Genomic DNA, 20,302 nt, shown 5'->3' on the forward strand with positions numbered 1-20,302 from the left:
TTTGTTATTTTCTTTCTTTCTTTCTTCTTCTTCTTCTTACAATCCTCCTTAAATTTCTCCTTTTCACTTTATGGCCTCCGTGGAGAATCCAAATCCACTTCTGAAAGCATGGCATAGCAGACCCTCCCGATCGTCTGATATCCGTCGATATCCGTCGTCTTTCCGGAAAGGGACTGCACGAACTAGAGGGAGAAAAATGGGTCTCGCTTCGGATAATTGAAATTTAAGTTCAAGAATTGTATGTGTTTGTCGTCATCAAATTAACCCAGTACCCAAAAAAAAAGGGAAAAAAAGCTCTTGAAGGGAACTAAAATTATTATCCGTGTATTATTACGGTATAATGAACTAAAACTCTCAAATTGATAATAGTCATGATAAAAATTTATTAATGACAAACAGTATGTTTACTGATAATTTTTTATTATTGGTAGATCTTTTAAAATTGATAGTTTTCTTTTTAAGTCAATAATCACTTATAGAAATTTATCATTGGTACCGAACTTAATGAATTTAAGTAAAAAATTGATTCTTGAATCAAAGTATAAATGAGATGTTCAGAAGTTATCATTGATAGCATAAGATTAATGAGATCACTATTAACATGTTATCAATGATATAAACTATTTGTGATAACTATGACGCAACAGATGATATAGGAAGTATGAAATATGGGGTTTAGGAGCGAAAGTTGAAGAAGATGCTCTAAGTTGGTTATGGGTTGTGGGCTTTGGGCATTTTAGTCTTTTCAAACACCTGGGCTTAAGTTTGTGCTATACCTACAATATTTTCCCCTTATGCTATAAATGTTAATATTTAAAGTATGATTGCTATTTATGCAACTATTCCATTATTTTAATGAGTTCAAAATAATTTAGTTTTTGGATCCAATTGTCACGTGACATAACTTGATTGGATGAATGATATTGTCCAATGAATCAATACTTAAACAAATGACATCATTTGATTTGTCAACTTTTATGTCTTTAATTTTAATTCAAGGACATTTGTAAATTTGTAATTGGTCTCATATTTACCTATCGTCAATTTAAATTCATAACATGACAATTTGTGATTAACAAAAATTTATCCGACAACAATTGTTTTAAAATAAAATTTGCATGTTACACCAACTATTTGTTAGTACTTAGGAGGAACCTTGCCGAATTAAAATGCTATCAAAATCAAATTTTAGAAATTAAGGTCTCATTTGATAACCATTTAATTTTTTGTTATTGTTTTTTAAAATTGAGCATATTTCATCCACATTTCTTTTTCTTATAATGATTTGTATCTTTTTTTAAGTATAGTGATTAAATTCTTAGCCAAACTCTTCAAAATAAAATAAAATAAAAGTTATTTTTTTAGTTTTCAAAATTTGGTTTTATTTTTTAAACCATTGGTAAAAAATAGATAATCAAAAAAAGAAATTTGGAAGCATAAATAGTGTACATAAATTAAATTTTTTTTTAAAAAAAAATGTTTACGGTCAAAAAACGTTAATTTGTAAATTTAGAAGCCATGTACTTTAACTCAAAATCTCATTATCTAAAATGCACACAATAGTATATATATTTTAAAAAAAAATAAAATCTAGAAATTAAAATTAAGATGAAGTAGTTGTGGTCAATCTTTAGTGCACTTCCTTCAATTTCGATCATTTTAATAATTGGACGCCTAATAATGATTGCCTTATCCTTCAAGTTCCCATCTTTTATCTTTTCCACCATTTTAGCGACTTGATAATTTTCTTTAAGATTTCTCTTATTTCCGATTTCCATGTATCTTTCTTCTAATCAAAGTGAAGGAAAACAACTACAGGTGGCTTGTCTATGGTTTCCACAGTTTTCCCCTCAGAGCTCGAATTTTTAATGGTCTCTTTTTCCCTCTCCTTTTGTTTGTTGAATTGAATTGAAGTCGCCTCCCTTTTCCCCTTTCAATTCAATTGTTTAGATTACATCAAGTATACTATTAGTTCAATTCAAACTGTTAACCTCCATTCCATAATTTTTTATTTTTTTCTCTCTCTTCTTTAGGCTATGTTGAGCAAGTTCAACTTAATTCCTATTCTCCTTCAAAAACCCTTTTGGGAATTCGAGAATTCTGAACTGGGTTTGCCTGGAAATCAAGCTTCGATGGAAATTTCTGGGATTTTAGCGATGCTTTTGTAATTTAAATGTGACCCAACTTGGGGTTTTCGATTTTGAGGTTTGAAGTTCTTGTCTAGTGGGTGGATTGTTTTCATTGTTCCAGATGGTGAGTTCTTTAGATTTCTATTGATATTTTTAAGTAAGGATTTTGATATTTGGTATTCTGTTTACAAGGATTGGAGATTGTTAATGTATAGCTTCTGGTTTTTTAAATTGGGGGGTTCTTATATTGTGGATTGGAGAGGTTAGGATATAGAATGGATGAAGCTCAGGGAGGCGGCTTGACTTCACTGCCTCCATTTTTAGTTAAAACGTATGATATGGTTGATGACCCTTCAACCAATTCGATTGTTTCGTGGAGTTCTAGTGATAAAAGCTTTGTTGTATGGAACCCACTGGAGTTCTCATCAGTTTTGTTGCCTAAATTCTTTAAGCATAGCAACTTCTCCAGCTTCATCAGGCAGCTCAATACTTATGTAAGATGATGAGTTTCTTGTTAACTTGCTTTCTGTTGTCTGTTTCATCACTATAGTTGTGAGTGTGACTGTGTTTTTATTTTTTGTATATTTTATTCATTATTGTAGGGGTTCAGAAAGGTGGATCCTGAACAATGGGAATTTGCTAATGACGATTTTGTTAGAAGTAAGCCACACCTGATGAAGAATATTCACAGGAGAAAACCAGTCCATAGTCATTCTTTACAGAACCTTCATGGACAAGGAATATCTCCTCTAACTGAAGTGGAAAGAAATGGTTTAAATGATGACATTGAAAGGCTGAAACTGGATAAAGAGCAGCTTCTTCTTGAGTTGCAAAAACACGAACAAGAGTATCAAGGAGTTGGATTGCAAATGCAAAATTTGAAAGATCGATTTCAATGTGTGCAACAGGAGATGCAATCATTTATCAGTTTAATGGCTCGCATTTTGCAGAAACCCGGACTTCACTTGGACCTCCTGCCACAATTGGAAACTCCCGAGAGAAAGAGGAGATTACCTAGAGTTTCTTACAACAATAATGAAGACAAACTTGAGGACAATCAGATGGGGACAACTCAAACCATTGGTAGAGATGATATGGGTTGTAGTTTTGATTCAATCTTTAAAAAAGAGCAGTTTGAACTTATTGAGACGTCTCTCACATTTTGGGAAGGCATTATCCTTAGTTATGGTCAAACAGTTAGTCCACTTGATTCAAGCTCAAACCTGGAGTTGGGTGGATGTGTAAGTCATGCCAGTAGCCCTGCTACATCTTGCAGACAAGTTAGTGAGGAATTTCGGTGTAAATCCCCTGGAATAGACATGAATTTGGAGCCCGTTCCAACCGTTGCTCCTGACTCTCTAGCCTCGAAAGATCAAGAAGCTGGAGTCAATGCTCCAGTACCAACCGGAGCTAATGATGTTTTCTGGCAGCAATTCTTAACAGAGAATCCTGGTGCATCTGATCCACAAGAAGTTCAATCGGCCAGAAAAGATTCGGATGTCATAAATGATGAAAACAGACAGAGTGATCACGGGAAATTTTGGTGGAACACAAGGAGTGTAAATAATGTTGTAGAACAGATAGGACACCTTAAACCAGCTGAGAAATTTTGATAATAGGTTGACTGTTTTTCTGAATTACTGATTCCCCTTAGCTCACATGTAACACAGTTTATTATGAATAGAAACATTTGAGCTCTCACCCATGTCTTTTTTCAGTTGATCACGTTGATTTTGATTCCCTCATAATGCTCGACTTGTTTAGAGAATTAGTGGCTGTACCTACGAATGAACAATGTTTTTTACTGCTTTAGTGATGTAATAGGGACAGACATTGTCACATTAGTGTTGGATCAGTGTATAGTATGCAGGTGATTATTTCTTAGGAATTAGAATCCTGCGGAAATATATTCATATGTTGGCTCATTATTCAAGTTTGCTGAAATCGACTTCATAGTATTCTAATGTTCTCTCTTGTTTTCATTTCATCTTTCCATGGGATCATTTTAGGTGAGGATACAGTTCGCATCAGATCGAAATCTTGTCAAAGTTGGGCTCATTAGTAATGGGCAGTCTTTCCTTTTTCAATGAGTGCATTTGATGCTTCCATTTTGTTCACATATGCTTCAGGGATCATGAATAGGGAAAGAAATTTAGGGAGAGTGGTTTCAGCCAAACACTTCATTCCCATTTGTTCTCTGTTTTCTGTAGTCTGTGAATATTGATGGTTTATATTTTGTTGTGGAGATATCAGTGAAGCATCATGAAATTCTCTAACATGAGAAGAAAGAGTTTGTATTCTTGTTTAATATTTCATTCATTTAAATCCTTTTCAGTAATCATCTAGTATTTGATTTTTGAAAATTGTGCTCTTTCACCTTGGCCCGAGGATTTACAGGAAGGATTGGAATTCAATTTTGTAAGGTCTTCACTTCATGCTTGCTTGTTTTTACATAAAGTGTTCCAAGTATCTCAAACTCTTATCTGATATTCCATCTTGAATTATCCGAGGGGTATATGTTCATGGTTTTTAGTATCACTTCATGATTCTTTTGGAAGAGCCGATGAAGGACAACTTTACTGCAACTCCGTGAAATTGACATGGAATCTGCTAAAGAAAAGCATCAAGATCTCACCTTGTGATTGCTGCTTGTCTTTGGATGTTGGTTTACACTACTGAACTGTTAATCCAAAACACTCTGGCACTTCTCAATTGTTATGTGGTGATTACTATCAGAAACAACGCAGTTTAAGACCTTGTTCATTGAGGTGTTTGGCAATAGCTTCGCGAGCTTTCACAGATGCAGGGAGTTGATTAAGGAGCTTCTCCTCCATCCACCTTTCCATGAGAGAAGATTGTCTCTGTAGTAGACTCAAGTTTGTGCTATTCTATGGGGTACGTGGGGCATCAAACAAGTGAATAGTCATGAATGAAAATGGATCAAAGAATTATTCTCCGGATTTATTCTTAATGATTGCCATCAGCCAAATCTTGGTATTTTATTATGTCATCGTTCTAAAATTCAGTGACATTTATTTTTTTTCCTTAAAGTGTTAAGAGGAATCACATTCTCTTTGAAACACTACATATTTTAGGACCCGTCGTCTTACTTTGAAGTCTCATTTCAGATTTAAGTAAATTACTTCAGAAAACACATAAAAAGAATATTATTATTGTTTTGATCCTCTTCTTTTCCTCTGTTTTCTTTTAAATATATTTATCGTTTAGTGGGACATTACATAATCGAATGTCGTCTTTTTACATAGAATCATAAATCTTCACTAGTCCAATCAGCCGTCTATCGGCATAGAAAGTTTAGAAGTTGTTTGGGTTATTAGAGCTGGTTAAGGTAATTGCACTTTAAGATGACGCTTCTACCATTGTTGAATCGGGTCCCGACAACTCTTTGATAATATGAAACCTCTTAGAAGGACAAGATCGTTTCAATACCGAGGTCCAAATTCTTGTGGATATTATTAAAGCATACCTTCAAAGCGGTAACATAATCACATATTGCCTAGCTTGCCATGCAAGAAAGACATACTCATGGTGTTCGGATTGAAGAGCAACCACCACGTCTTAAAAATGTGATTTTCCTGTAATTTTCTTTTGAGCAATATTTAGATGCAGTTTATACTTATCATTTGTCTATACAAAAGAAAAAACAAACAAAGAAACAAATTTTTAATTATTATTTTAAAAATATGTAATTGTCAAGTGACAATTTTTCATTGGGTGCAGCAGAGGTTGCATATTAGATGGGTGTAGCCGGATTGCAACTGAATTTTTTCCTTTCTTTTTCCTTTTAAATCCTTTAAAGGGTATCTGAAGAAGCTTTGAGAAGTTGGGATAGGTGAAGTTGTAGTGTAAAATTTAAATGAGGGAAGGTTGTATTGAATGGCTTAATGGGCACAAAGTTTCTTTAAGAGGAAGGAAAAATACAGTAGCCTTGTCATTTTGAGGTTGAAAACAAAGTGTGACCCATTATCATAATGAGTCCACCATATTAATTTCTGTTATCATATAGGTGTCTTCATCTGATCTCCAATGGTTGCTGAAGAAAATGGCCAACTCTGCTTCCCACTTTGAGTGCCTTTTCCTTCAACTCATTGCATTTTTGTAGTACACGGGTGGTGAAACCCTATGCCCCACCATTCTTCCTCATTTCTTTAAATGGATCATTGCAAATACAATAATCGGTCTAAAATATTAGTGAATATAATATAATATAAAAAAAATTGTAGATATGACAAAATTTAAATCCGACTCTCGAAATCTATCAACAATAATATATGATTTATAGATTTTACTATATTTACAATTATTTAAAAACACTGCTATATACTTGGAGGGTGTTTGGATCAACAACTTCGAGAGAGTGGAGTGGGTTATATAGCTCACTCCATGTTTTGGGCTCCAATAATTATAGTTGGCATTTTCTACTATCATAAACTACAATTAACTACAAGATTATTATTTCAAAACACTTTTTGTTACGGTGTTTACAAATGTCTATCTAGACTAATTTGCAACTCAACCACAGACTATTATAATAACTCATGAATTATAATAATCGACTTAGCGCCTCAAATACCCTCTTAATTATTAGTCTTAAAAGTGCTGCTAATTATAATTACTCTTTCTTAACCACTTTTTACTGTTTATGAGAACATAATGTTGCTTCTAATGTAAATGTGACTGCTCTGAGTGGGACTTCCCCAACCCAATGCTTGTTACTTTGCCACCTAAAACAGCCATTTGCTTTTATTTTCTATAAAATAAACAAGATTGGAGAAGAATTGAAGTTTCAATATACAACTGATATTTATCATTTGAAGCTGTTTTGTGAAGTCTATGTGTTGCATTTGTTGCTTTGAAGAAAGCCCGAGGCCGATTAAAGTAATCCGCAGCTTTGCTTAGACTTGGCCACATTATTGGTCTTTATCAATCAATTAGAAATATTATTGAGATCATGATGTCTTTCTTAGTAGGTTTTCCGAGGGATATTGAAATGAAACTTCATCTGTTAAACAGAGAAATGATGACTGATTTGATAGGAAACAAATCTACATAAAGTACTGTTTGATAAATTGATGCCATTGTGAAAGATACCCATATTTAAACTTCCAAACATTTGTACTTTTTTATGGCAATGGAAAGAGGCTATCCTAGTTTAAGGATCAAAGTGATGGATTTTGTAACAGAGACTTCATTTTTGCCAATAAATATTTTTCTATCACAGCAAGGATACAATACAAGTATTTAAAATGAAGAGTAGTTTACATGATTAATAGCAACCATTGTTTCATAAAATATGGACATGGTTGTGCTATAATCCTTACGTTCTAATTCTCAATTAAAGAATCGGTCAACCTTTTGAACAAAATTGGGGAACCCATATAAAAAGCTTGAAGACTATAAGACAATGGCGAACGTGATTATACGACCGGTACCGAGATGGATATCGGCACAGATACCTCACTAGCAAAACTTGAATCTCTACTAGGAGCTGAGTTACTTGCATAGGCATAACCAACCCCCAATCCGCCGTAATGCATTGTGACATGCTCACATCTCTGGAACACTCTAGCTAGCGAAGCAGCCTTTCTTCGTGCTCGCTTTGTACCGGTAAATAGGAGTGTTTGGAGCAAGCCAGCCAAAGCGGGAGCCTTGAACACTTGCTCGGTCGTGGCAGCTCCACCACTTCGACATAACTCAAGCAAAGCTGCTACTGCATTCTCTTTTCCTCTTGGTGTTCCACATCGCATCATTGCTATCAATCCTCCCACAGCTCTCTCCTCTTTGGTGACTGCTTCAGCGCCAACGGGCTGTCTAACAATCAAGGCCAATGCACCAGCTGCTTCCTCAGCAACACCTTCATTCCCCAATGCTCCTACAAGAGCTGTTACTGCCCCGGCCTCTATCATCCGAACGCAGTTATCGGTATGGGTTGAGAGATTAAACAAAGCTGTTACAGCATCTTTCTTTCCTCTTGGGGTACCATCTCTCAATAGCCCTGCCAAGGCTTCAACTGCACCATCCTCCTCTGCTATTCTCTTCTTGTAGTCATGAACTGCAGAGAGGCTAAATAACGTAGCTGCAGCGTTTTCCCGTGCTTCTGTACTATGTCCAAACCTCAATACTTTGGTTATCGCTCCTAAACACCCTATCTCACTCATAATCAAGCTTTTGTTCTTGTCATATATTGAGAGGTTAAGCATAGCAGTCACAGAATTCTCCTGTGCAACTGGGTTTTGAGAAGCCAGTAGAGTTTGTAGATGGGGGATGGCACCGGCTTCTGCAATGAAAGCCCGGTTTTCTTTCCCTGTTTTTGCCAACAAACGAATTTCACGTGCTGCAATTGTCTTTGCATCTTGCGATCCAATGGATAACTGTTGGATAAGGATCATAGCTGTTGCTCTGTTGGCTTCTAGTGCAGCCCGTGTGGGAGAAGCCATTGCATAACTTTCTGCAGATGCATCCATCCCTTCTGGTGGATCATAAGGAACTCCATGGGCAATGCACCACTGCACGATCAAATTCCTTAACGCGCGGTTGGGAGCCAGGCGAGTATGAATGAGCACTTGCCCCGTTTTCGGACAATTGTTGTGCCCTTCTTCCATCCATCTAGTAATCGAACTGCGGTCGTAAGTCTGACCTGTGGAAATGGTCACTGGATCTTTCATTAAATCCAGTGATATTGGGCAGCAAAAGTCCCTCGGAACGGTTAAAAATGTCTCGGCAATCTCCTGAGAAATCAAGTTCTTCTTCAGCTTCTTCTGATTTGATGCACCTGAATCAACTTCATCTTCCTCAAATCCAAAGAGGAAAAACCTACTGTATCTAGTAAAAGCAACGAAACCGTTTAACACTGCTACCGTGGGCTCGATATCCCCCTCATGATTGACAATCTGCTCCTCCAAGAACTCAATTTCAGCTCTACAACTCTTCGCATTCCGAATCTTCAACTTATCCACAAAAAACTCCCTCATTTCCCTCGGATTGGGAAGCCTCCCGTTCTCAAACTCGTCGAGAAACGATAGGAAACGAGTCCTCAACACCTCTTCACGTTCATCAACAAACATTCTAGTTCTTCTCAACTGCTTCTGCAAAAGCTCAAGCTGCTCTCTAACATCCACCCCCAATTCAACTTCCTCAAGAGGGAAAACATCAAAAAATGTCAACAACTCTAAATTCAAATCATTGAAATGCCCCGAAATCGAGTGGTTCTGAAGCAACAGCCACAACTTACTCGATTCAGAGCAATAATCAAGAAGTATCTTAGACCGATACAACAACAAATAAAGCTCCTTCAAACAGAGCAACGCCGTATGAGGCAAATTCGCATCCGTTTCCTTCAAGAACTCCAAAAAGACTAAACAAACCTCCAATTTCCTTATCAGAGATCGCGAATTCCTCCGCTGGAAGAAGAAGGATTTCTCTGAAAATCGAGAAACTAGCCCCGTCGCCACTATCGCCAAGGTTTGAACTAAAGCCACATCGGAGAGGTCAACGGGGGCCAAAAAGGCCTCCAACGACGGCGATCTCCTTCTTCGTAAAGACGAGAAAATCGCAGCGGCGGCCATAAACAAAATAATTCCACCAACCCCCAAAAGTTCTAGGGTTCCTGTAATTCAACAAAACACAGAAAAATGGACGATACAAGAGGAAAATCCAAAAGGGTCTACGCCCCTTTCCTCCTTAGTCAAAGATCTCTTCGGTCTTACAACCGACTGGCGAAATCGCAAGTAAAGAACTGAAAACTCAAAAAAAAAATGGAAGAATAAAGAAATCCCAGATGAAAATCAGAGTCGAAGGAGACGAAAAACTGTTGATTGTAGAAAGGGTCGTGAAGGTAAGCAAGTTTTTGGAATGGTAAACTGTTGAAAAGCACAAGAAGATAGAATTGGAAAAGGAAGGGTTTTTAAAAACGAAGATGAAAAGAAGAGAAATGGGGATTCCGCGTTGGATGAAAGGAAGTGAGAAATGAGAAATTGTTAGAGTATGTATGAATTAGCAATGGCAGCCATCGTAGGAAAACTTTGGAAAGTGACGTTCCAAAGTTTTGACGATAAAAAAGAAAAAATTATCAGAGATTCCTGTCCATTCCCTTTCTTCCTTTTCCACCTTTCTTCTACTCTTTACCCTTTCCCCTTCATTTCCTCTCTCCCTTGTTTTATGTTCTCAATTAACATTAACAATTTTCTTTTTAGATTTTTTTTTCTTTTTCAATTATAAACACAATATCCTTTCAAAACTACTTATTGGAATAGAAGTTTTTTATGATTATAAACATAAAGTGAGACTTAAAAGTAAAACTGTGGGATAATCTACGTTTTCTTTTTAAGTCACGTTTTCTTTTTAAGTCACTACTACTGTGTCACGTCGTTTTATGTCTCAAATTCTATCCAAAAATTGAAAACTTTTTCTCTTAATGTATTTTTGAAATATTTGTGATAGTTGATGGGAACTTAACAACATTTTCGAAATAAAGAACAGAGTCTGAGGACAAGTTTTATAATTTAACACTTTTTATGGACTTGTAAAAACTAAAATAGGATATGAGTAGACTTTTGAGGTCAAAGTAAGCATAATTTAATAATAATTGACATGTATTATTTCTCTTAAGGTTGAAAGTTGAAATCTATATTTGTTTTTAGGGGTGAAAGGGTTCGGCCAAATCGAACCGAACAAAAAATTTTAAAAGTCTCTATGTGAAACCGATTTAAACCGAACGTGGTTCTGTTCGGTTTGATTTTAATTCGATTTTGTTGTTTAAAAAAAAGACTAAAATCATATATATATATATATATAAACTAAAAGTCATTCAGTTCAGTTTCAAATTCGGTTTTTGAAATTGAAACCGAACTGAATTGAATTGATTCGGTTTCAAAAAAAATTTAAACCAAACCAAACTGTATTTTTCGATTTTTGTGAGTTTTCAGTTTGGTTTTGAGAAACAATGCGGTTTTTGCAGCTTAAATGGTCACTCCTATTTATTCTACTAAAAAAAGTCGATTTTCAGTTGAGTTGTTGATATTGGTAAATTAACTTACACTACTTAAGTTCATATAAAAAGATATTTTATTAACATCGATTCAATTCTCCTTTAAAAAAACAAAAGTGAGCATTCTTTTTCCTACATTTTAAAAACTACTTGATGTTCCAAACAAAATAAAATATTATGAAAAATGAACAAAAAAATTTTCTCATCTTATATTTTAGATCTCACCTACTCTTTCTTATCTTCTTGTGGGAAAAAAACACACACATGAAAGAAAATAGGGAAAATTGTTAATTAAAAATATATTATTAGAAGTGTTTAAAAAAAAAAAGGTAGTTGTAATCTAATGGTAATTAATTGATTGTATTTGTATGTAGTGGAATTTGAGGAAGAGTTGACTAGAAAAAAGATTTGTGGGGCCCAAGAGTTAGTGTGGTTGAGCTGGCAATTGAAAATAGCATAAAAACGCGATTCTCTATACTTGACGCTCTCCTACCAATTGAGTTGACCTCAAACATTTTAATCATTTTAATTTAAACTTATTAACCCATTTTCAAATTTATTGTTTTTTTCTTCTTCTTCCTTTTTCTTTGAAAAACAAAACAAATTTGTATGGTTTTCGAATATGCTCTTGCTTTATATACTCTACTCTCTATTTACGACTATGCCTTTTCTATATTCTTTTTGGTTGTTTTATATTTCTTTTCTTCTTCTTTTTTTTTTAAGATGTAAACGAAGAAATTACGTGAAATCGAGCATAGTCCAATTGATATTCGAGTGTGCTAAAATTATGAGGTTTGTGGTTTAAATTTCACTATTCTAATTGTACTAAAATATATATATATGTTAAAGCGAGCATAGTTCAAATAACATATCTTATTAATTCAAAAATTTATGTTCAAAATTTTTTATCTTTTATAATTAAAAAAAAAATCTAGAAATGATTATGTTAAGAATCTTTGAATTTTAGAGTGTTGGATGAATTTATAGACTCATGTCACTTTTTTGGTATTTCTAGACACGTTGGACTTCAATGTTTTAAATTCTAGAAATTTAGTGAAAAAATGTATGCTATGTTCAATGTTCTTGAATTTAAAAAAAAATAATGAGAAAAAGATTGAATTATTTTTCCCTTGATTTTAGTTATTTTTAAACATATTTGTGGTCTTATTATACAAATTAAAATATTCGTTTACAATAGATTAGACTCCTCTTTGATGGTCGATAGGATGATAATTCTCACTACCATGATTTTCAAAATTTTGAGGTATATATTCCATCAAATTCATGGTTTCAACAAATTTTGGAATATGTCCAAGATAAACTTTTTCTCTCTGGTGAATTAACTATATCTGGTTTGACAATGTGTCGGATTGGTTCTGCCAATTCGAATCTTATTGGGATTGTTGAAGATAAAGATATTTTGTGGTTGATGTCATTTTTATCAGAGTCCCCCAAATTGATTTATGTGTAGTGATTGGTCATGTCTCATCTGTTGCCTCGAACACTATAAGTATTTGAATAATGAATTAACAGACATTGATCATTCTTCCCAACCTCTTGAGAGCAACACTGAAATCGTTGATTTCCAAGATTTTGAATCCTTTCAATCTTGTATTTCCATTAGAGTAGGTTTACTTTTTAGGAGCAAGTTTGTATTGAAGAAAATAGTTTATTTCTTGTACATGTGGATTAGACATTTTGTCAGAATGCATTGTTTAGTGTGTGATAGTTGTCTAGATATAGTGCATTTATTGTTTCAAACGGTTTTGAAACTCTCACACATTTAGAATTTCATGTGGGGTAAGTTTTGACAATTGTTAATCATTATTTTCTAATTTTATAAACCGATTTGCTATTTTTACAATTTTAAAAAGTTTTTACTATTTATCCAAATGAAAACTTAAATTTTGCTATTTATCTAGTCCATCTTTATTGAAATTCACTTGTATAATCTGTGAAAAGGGAGTATTATGTAGTCTTTTTTTTTAAAAAAAAAAAAATTAAATTAAATTAAATTAAATAAAAATCCAGAAATAAGGCATTTTAACTTTAACCTATGATGTTTTTTTAATTATTAAATATGTTAAATTACGAGTGTAATCTCTGAACGTTTAGGTTTTTGTCTATTTAGTTTTTAAATTTTTTAAAACATATAATAAGTACATGAATTTCAATATTGTGTCAAATGGGTATATGAATTTTAAAAATGACTAGTAAATTTTTATAATTTCAATTTTGTATCAACTAAGTCTATGAATATAAAAATATCTATAAATTCTTAAACTTTCAATTTATATCAGCAAAGTCTTTAAACTATAACATTATCTAATAAATTCTTAAACTTTCAATTTTGTATCCATTAAGCTCATAAACATAAGTGGACGTTTGGGACAATAACTATCCTAACACTATAATAACCACCTCTTACAATAAATACTATTTCAAAATCCTAGATTAGCTACGATCAACACTATTTCAAAATCCCAATTTACTACCATTTTTACTATTTTAATTCATCATTTTTTATTATTTGTTATAGTGTTTACTATTTCCTTTTCAAATTAAAATAGTTTACACCTCAAACACATACTATTATAACCCAAACTAAAATAATCAACAACTCAAACACAAACTATTATAACCTAACTATAATAACCTATGACTGTAATAACCAATTCCTTGCCTCAAACGTCTCAAATGTCTAATAATTTCCTAAAATTTTCAAATTTTGTATTTAATAGGTCATTGACTTATTTGATTTATTTTATAAATTTGTTTATCTACTAAACATAAAATTGAAATTTTAGGCTCCGTTTGGTAACCATTTTGTTTTTTTAAAATTAAGTCTATAGATACTAGCTCCACTTCCAAATTTATTCCTCTGCTATCTACTTCTCACCATTGGTTTAAAAAATCTAGCCAAAATTTGAGAACTAAAAAAAAATAGCTTTCAAAAAATAGTTTTTGTTTTTTGAATTTGGCTAAGAGTTCAACTTTTGTACTCTAAAAAGATGCAGTTCATTGTAAAAAAATGTAAATGAAATAAGCGTAGTTTAAAAAAAAAAATCAAATAGTTATTAAAGGGGTTTAAAAATTTCATGTAAAGATATTTATATTTTTTTTGTCCGTGCAAAATTTTTCATTTGATTTCGTTGGAGATTCTTTGTGGAAAATTTGCGAGGACTGAATTCTTTGGGAGAATTATTTTCCATTGTTTTTTTTTTTTAAATAATTTCAACCATGTTTTTTTTTTTTTTTTTTTTTTGAAAAGCTATATGTTTAGATGAGTACTTTTCAATATAAGTTTTATTTTTAAAAAGATCTTTTTTCTTAATATCCCATTAGAAATACTAATATTTCATATGCCAAAGCAGAATTAAATTGTAAACCATAATTTCTAGATTTTTAAAATTTAATATTATGACACATATTCTTCAATTTTAATATTACCAAAACAAAATCTCAAATACGCAAGCATTCAGTTTAAATATAAGATTTTAACTTATATACACACGTAATATAAAATTTTAAAAAACGAGTCGAGATGTCATCTGTGTTTCTGTCCCCATTTAGTCAATAGAAAGAAAATCATCCTTGCTCTCTTCCTATATTTCGAGTAAATAGGGATTCCCTATCCTATGCGATGCGAGCCTTTGGAGGTAAATTGACATCTATAGTTCTCGTTAGATGTCTAATAAAATAATTATCAAATTTTTCTTAAAAAAAAAGTTGAATATATCACAGACCTATTAAATAAATTTTTGAAAGTTTAAGGTTCTATTAGACCAATTTTTTTTTTTTTTTAAAACTTATTAGATACAAAAGAAAATTTCATAGATCTTTTAAACATTTTTTAAAATGTAGAGACCAAATGGATGTAAACCTAAAATTTAAAGATTTTTTTCCCCTTAGTATAATAAGGGGTAGGAAGAGTAATTCAAAGAATAAGCTTGTAATTTAATGGTTAAAATACTATTTTGGTCTCTATTATTTGAAGTTTGTTCAATTTTAATATTTATATTTTCATTGTCCGATTTTAATCCACCTACTTAATACAACTAAGATTTAATCCCACATAGTTAACTTTTATTGAAATTGATTAAATAATAATCATAATTTTCATCCAGGAAAATAAAATATGTGAATATGTTATCAAAATTTATAGTAAAAATGTTATAAATAACTATTTTTTTAGAGTCAATAATAAATTAGCATTATGATTAAATTTAAGATTTATTGAGAGTATAAAAACTAAAATTAAACCACTAAAAGTACATGAATTAAAATTGAACAGACTTTCTAATCTAATCTTTTTTAGTATAATTGAGGGTAGAAAAATTTGAATAACAGATATTGTAGTTTATAGTTATTAACACACCTGTATGTCAATTGAATATTTGCATAATTTTATTCCTTACACATTAATTATAAATGTCTCTTGTATTTACTCTTTTAGTTGACTATTTATTTGTCTCCCAAAATCGTCCATCAATCTCTATCGCTCTTCTTAAACAATAAAAATCAAATGACTAATTCAATTTTCTCATATATCATAAATATTAGAAGAAATAAAATTATTTAGTCAAAAATTAAATAAAAAAGTTTCTAGAAAGGTATACACACACCACAAAGTGGGCAAGATTTAAACATGGTAAACCATCTTCATTTATTAAGACATCAAATTTCAATCCTCATAGTCCCTATTGCACTAAAAAAAAAATAGTTATAAAATTCTAATTTTGAAAAAAAAATAAAAACAAGATACTTTTTTTTTTTTTCAAGGATTGTAAAAATAAAGAATATATATATACGCATATATTAAATTTTCTTTTCTTTTCTTTTTTATATTAAAAAAAAGAAAAAAAAGAAAAAAGAAAAAAAGAAACAAACAAAGAAACAAAGAAAGAAAGAAAGGAAGGTATGGAGGGAAGCGTGTGGGCTGTGGGCAGAATATTCAAAATGGTGTAATATTAAATTGTTGTTTATTTCCACTGGGTCCAATTGGAAAAGACAAAGAGCCAATTATAAACTCCCACGTGTCTATAAGTTGTCCACGTAGCCTGATGGCAACCTTAATAGGCCGACAAGTAGCGTACCAATCCGATAATTTCTAACCATTAGTGAAGCGCCACGTAGTTAGAAATGTCAGCGGCTAAGGCCTAAAGTCAAAGATTTTACTGGCTGACGTCAGACACCGAATTTCCTCATGGACATGGGAACCCGTGCTTTTGACCTGACTCGATTAAATAATGCTGTCGCCGTGAACTTTTTAATTGCATTTTTTTTTTAAAATTTAATTGATGAGGTGGCATAAACTTATTTCGTGAGTATCACCGTAGCGGTGGTGGTTTGGTAGCTAGCTAAGTCCATTTTCCGCACCTACCCCTCAATCTCTTAATTTGGGGCATTGAAATGGTGTATATATATATATATATATATATATATATATATTATCCTCTCCCTTTTAATCGAATTTTTGACATCTATCGACTAAGATCATACCAATTATGATTAAACTAAATTTATTTTAACAATTGACATGGATGATAATTAGATGGAACTAGTCCAAAATACAGTCTCCATCTCCGTCCTCACTCCATTCCTTTTTTTTGGATTCGAATGAAGAATCTCCGTTTGAGGATTCTAAGTCCTCGTAAGAAAAAATATTTTTGGTGATAAATTGTTATTATTATTATTATTCATTATATTTGTTTAAACGAATAATTAAAAATATTTTAGTATTTAATAAAAAAAATTAACATTAAAACAATAGCTTATATGCTATTATATATACACATGCACATGTATAATTGAATTATTTTAGTATTTTTTATTTTATATATAAATAAATAATAAAAATTTGGGGTGGGGTTGAAGTCGGAGAAGGGATCCGGGGACCCGATTTAGTCACCATTTTGACCCTCGTACTAGGTCAAATCGGGAATTACCCGACCCCAAGGAGAATTTTTCCATCCCTGTTGTTGTATTGTTGCCCTAATTTAAAATTTTTTTTATAGACATCTCAATATAATTTATATTTGTATGGATTTAATATTGATATGATTGGTAAATCGAAATTTTTATTATATTGTATAATATTTATTAAAAATTAATATAAGCAATAAATTTTCATTAATATAAATATTTAGCATGTTGATTTAAGCGTAAATGTTTATTTACTAATTTACATATATATTAAATTTTTTAATAATTATAATCAACATTGATCTTCCATCGACATTCTTGTAAATTTAAGATCTATTTAGTAGAGAATCTGAAAACAGAAATTTTAAAACAAATGATTGAATGAAAACATAGTTGTATATCATATTTTCATATAGTGTTTGGTAGCAAAATTACAAAATTGAATTCTAATCAAAACACTTGTAAACGAGTTGTAGTTATCCACAAAATATTAATTGACAATAAACTATGATTAGTTTATTTATAAATATGTTTTATGTTAAAAAAAATTGTACAATTATTATTTTGTAATATTATATAACTTATATGAAAAATTGAAATTTTGGTTCCTATAGTTTGGAGTATGTTAAAATTTAAGTCTTATGGTTTATAGTTAGAATTTATCCCTATGATTTGATAAAAACATCATAATAAATAGTTCCTATAATAGGGATTATCTTTAAGAGAATTTAACAAATCATATGGATTATCAAACCATAGGAACTAAATTCTAAATTTTAAAATCATATGGACTAACTTTTAACTTTATCCAAACCATAAGAATCAAACTTGAAATTTAAGTTAAGTTAATTTATTACATATTTTAATTTTTAAAAAATTGAATTGGATATATAACAAGACATATTGTATTTCTAAATGTTTTTATCTTTATTTAATATAATTCTACATTTAAAATCTTAAAATTCAAATTCTGGATATAAAGAAAATATAAAAATGTTGTTTTTAGAATTTCCATTGTTTGAATCACAGAATCCGAAAATAATTTTTAGAAACAAAAATTGAGTTGTCTACCAAATATATATTCACTGAACTCAATAAATCTGAAAACATAAAACAAAATTCGAATTGCGAATCAAATAGATCTTCAAGAACTTGACTTTTATCATTTAAAAAAATAGTAAATAAATAATTTGACATTTTCATTGACGTGATATTTTAAATCCGATTCTTGCTAAGAAAAAAATATATCAATTTTCTTTTCCTTTTGAAAAGAGGGGAAAAAAAATCAATTTTTACCTTTAAATTTTGTTGAGTCAATTCAAAATAAAGTCAAATATTTGTAATAATTTAAGCCATAAGAAATAAGTCATTTTAGATCTCTTATTAGTGTTTGTAACTATTTTAACTTGATTCCATTTAAATTTTGCTCAAAATCATCCAAATAAATTTATTATTTTCCAAATACCTCACCAAAATAGTAAAAAAAAAATTATCGCGTAATTCTTTTTAAATTAGTAGAGAAAGAAGAATAAGACCACATGAAAAAACCACTCCAATCTATTTGGTTCTCTCATTTTCTCTCTAACTTAATTATTCTATCTAAAGAAATCTAAACCTTGTGATAGATATATATTGAAAAGTTGATAAGGAAATAAATAGCAATGAAGTGAGCTAAAGTTAAAAGATTTTAAAAAGGATTAAATGCTTGCATCCAAGCTAAGTCTTTAAAACGAAGAGTTGCACTGATCTTATATGCATAAAAAAAATCAATATGAATATGAAAATTCAAATTCATCCACATCTTTATGATTTATGTACCAATTTAATTTCATATATTTACATTTATTAGAGTAGTTGAAGGGGTGTTAGATGAATTTAGATTTTCAGATTCACAGTGACTCTTGGATGAAAACGTGTCTTTTCATGCATGGAGAATTGCAACTCTTCACTTTGGCTAGAAGATTTAGTTTGGAAGCAAATATTTAACATTCTTAAAATCTTTTAGTTCTAGCTCGTTTCAATGCCACTTATTTCCTTATCACAAGTTTTAAAATAAAATTTTATTAGAAAGACTAAATTGATTTATTTTTTAAAAATTAAGACTTAAATTGATACGATTATTATTATAGGTTTTAATTTAGACAACTTCAAATAATTTAGGACATAAATTGATATGTGTTTTATTATTTATTTATTTTTAGATGTTCAGATTTAATTCATTCTCATTAACTACTTTTCAATCCCAATTATAATCTATAGGTAATCTACCTTTCCATTTTTTTTTTCTCAAGTGGAAAATTCAAATTGAACAAAAATAACACTACTTAATTGATTCCATTTCTCTTTTATTTCTCTTAATTTATTTGCTAATAACAATACTTTTCCTACCAACAATGTAACTTGAAAGTTACTGCCTAGTACTAAACATGTGTTTGCGAATTATTATCTAAAAACTTAAATTCGAAAACAATCAACTGAATAAAAAAAAAAATTGTATTTTGTGATTTTCTATAACAAAATACAGCAAAATTAGCAAAAAAAAAATTTGTATTATGAGTTATTAGAAAAAAAGGTAATTTTTTTTACAAATATAGAAAAATGTCACTATTTAATAGTGATAAACTGTAATAACATCTATCAATGTCAAATATAGATGTCTATCGCGGTCTATCACTGAAAGACAGTTATATTTTACTATACTTGAAAGTATTTTCAATAGTTTTACCATTTAAAACAGTTACCTTTTATATGTGTTTGGTAGTAAACTCACATATCAAATTTCAGTTTAAGAAGTGGTTCAACATGTGTTTAACAATATATTGATAAACAATAATAATGTAGGTTTGTCTAGTTGACATTTTGAATTCTATGTTATGTTTTCAAATTTAATAAATTTATGAAATAATATGTTTGGCAAATAACCCAAATTCTAAAAATTATTTTCTATGTTCTAGGATTCAAACAGTGCAAAATTGTGAAAATAGCATTTTTATGTTATCATTTATACACCATCTCGAATTTTAAATTTTAAAATGTAAAATTATATTAAATAAAGATAAAAATACAATAAGTCATGTTATAAACTCAATTCATTATTTTATATATATGTAATTTAAAATTTGTTTTCAGATTTCTTATCAAACAAGCTTGTAGTAATTGTCAATGATTTAGCTTGGTTAAGACATGATTATCAAATCAATGACTATATTACGAGTTTTCTTGATACTCAAATGTTGTAGAG

General features: G+C 30.8%; 2 protein-coding genes across 3 annotated transcripts; one reads left to right on the plus strand and one right to left on the minus strand.

Annotated features, from left to right (window-relative positions):
* Positions 1–1,594: 1,594 nt before the first annotated feature.
* LOC120083392 (heat shock transcription factor A4A) lies at positions 1,595–3,830 on the plus strand. Of its 2 annotated transcripts, XM_039039142.2 has the most exons (3): positions 1,636–1,871; positions 2,034–2,623; positions 2,732–3,830. In XM_039039142.2, exons 2-3 carry the CDS (start codon positions 2,405–2,407, stop codon positions 3,740–3,742), a joined length of 1,230 nt encoding a protein of 409 aa, XP_038895070.1. In that variant the 5' UTR covers positions 1,636–1,871; positions 2,034–2,404; the 3' UTR covers positions 3,743–3,830. The 2 variants fall into 2 exon arrangements, with proteins under 2 accessions (XP_038895068.1, XP_038895070.1); XM_039039140.2 differs by having other exon boundaries at positions 1,595–2,623.
* Positions 3,831–7,322: 3,492 nt separating this feature from the next.
* PUB17 (plant U-box 17) lies at positions 7,323–10,319 on the minus strand. Its single transcript, XM_039038606.2, has one exon. It carries the CDS (start codon positions 9,713–9,715, stop codon positions 7,568–7,570), a length of 2,148 nt encoding a protein of 715 aa, XP_038894534.1. The 5' UTR covers positions 9,716–10,319; the 3' UTR covers positions 7,323–7,567.
* Positions 10,320–20,302: the final 9,983 nt, after the last annotated feature.

The sequence above is a fragment of the Benincasa hispida genome, chromosome 8 (assembly GCF_027475165.1).
Source record: "Benincasa hispida cultivar pf3 chromosome 8, pf3_genome.v1.1, whole genome shotgun sequence".
NCBI lineage: Eukaryota > Viridiplantae > Streptophyta > Magnoliopsida > Cucurbitales > Cucurbitaceae > Benincasa > Benincasa hispida.

What these genes read in the sequence shown, in the direction of transcription:
- LOC120083392 (XM_039039140.2), top strand. Translation starts at nt 2,405, where the DNA reads ATGGATGAAGCTCAGGGAGGCGGCTTGACTTCACTGCCTCCATTTTTA. An exon ending in TCAGGCAGCTCAATACTTAT is followed by an intron (nt 2,624 to 2,731) that starts GTAAGATGATGA and finishes TCATTATTGTAG; the next exon opens with GGGTTCAGAAAGGTGGATCC.
- PUB17 (XM_039038606.2), bottom strand. Translation starts at nt 9,715, where the DNA reads ATGGCCGCCGCTGCGATTTTCTCGTCTTTACGAAGAAGGAGATCGCCG.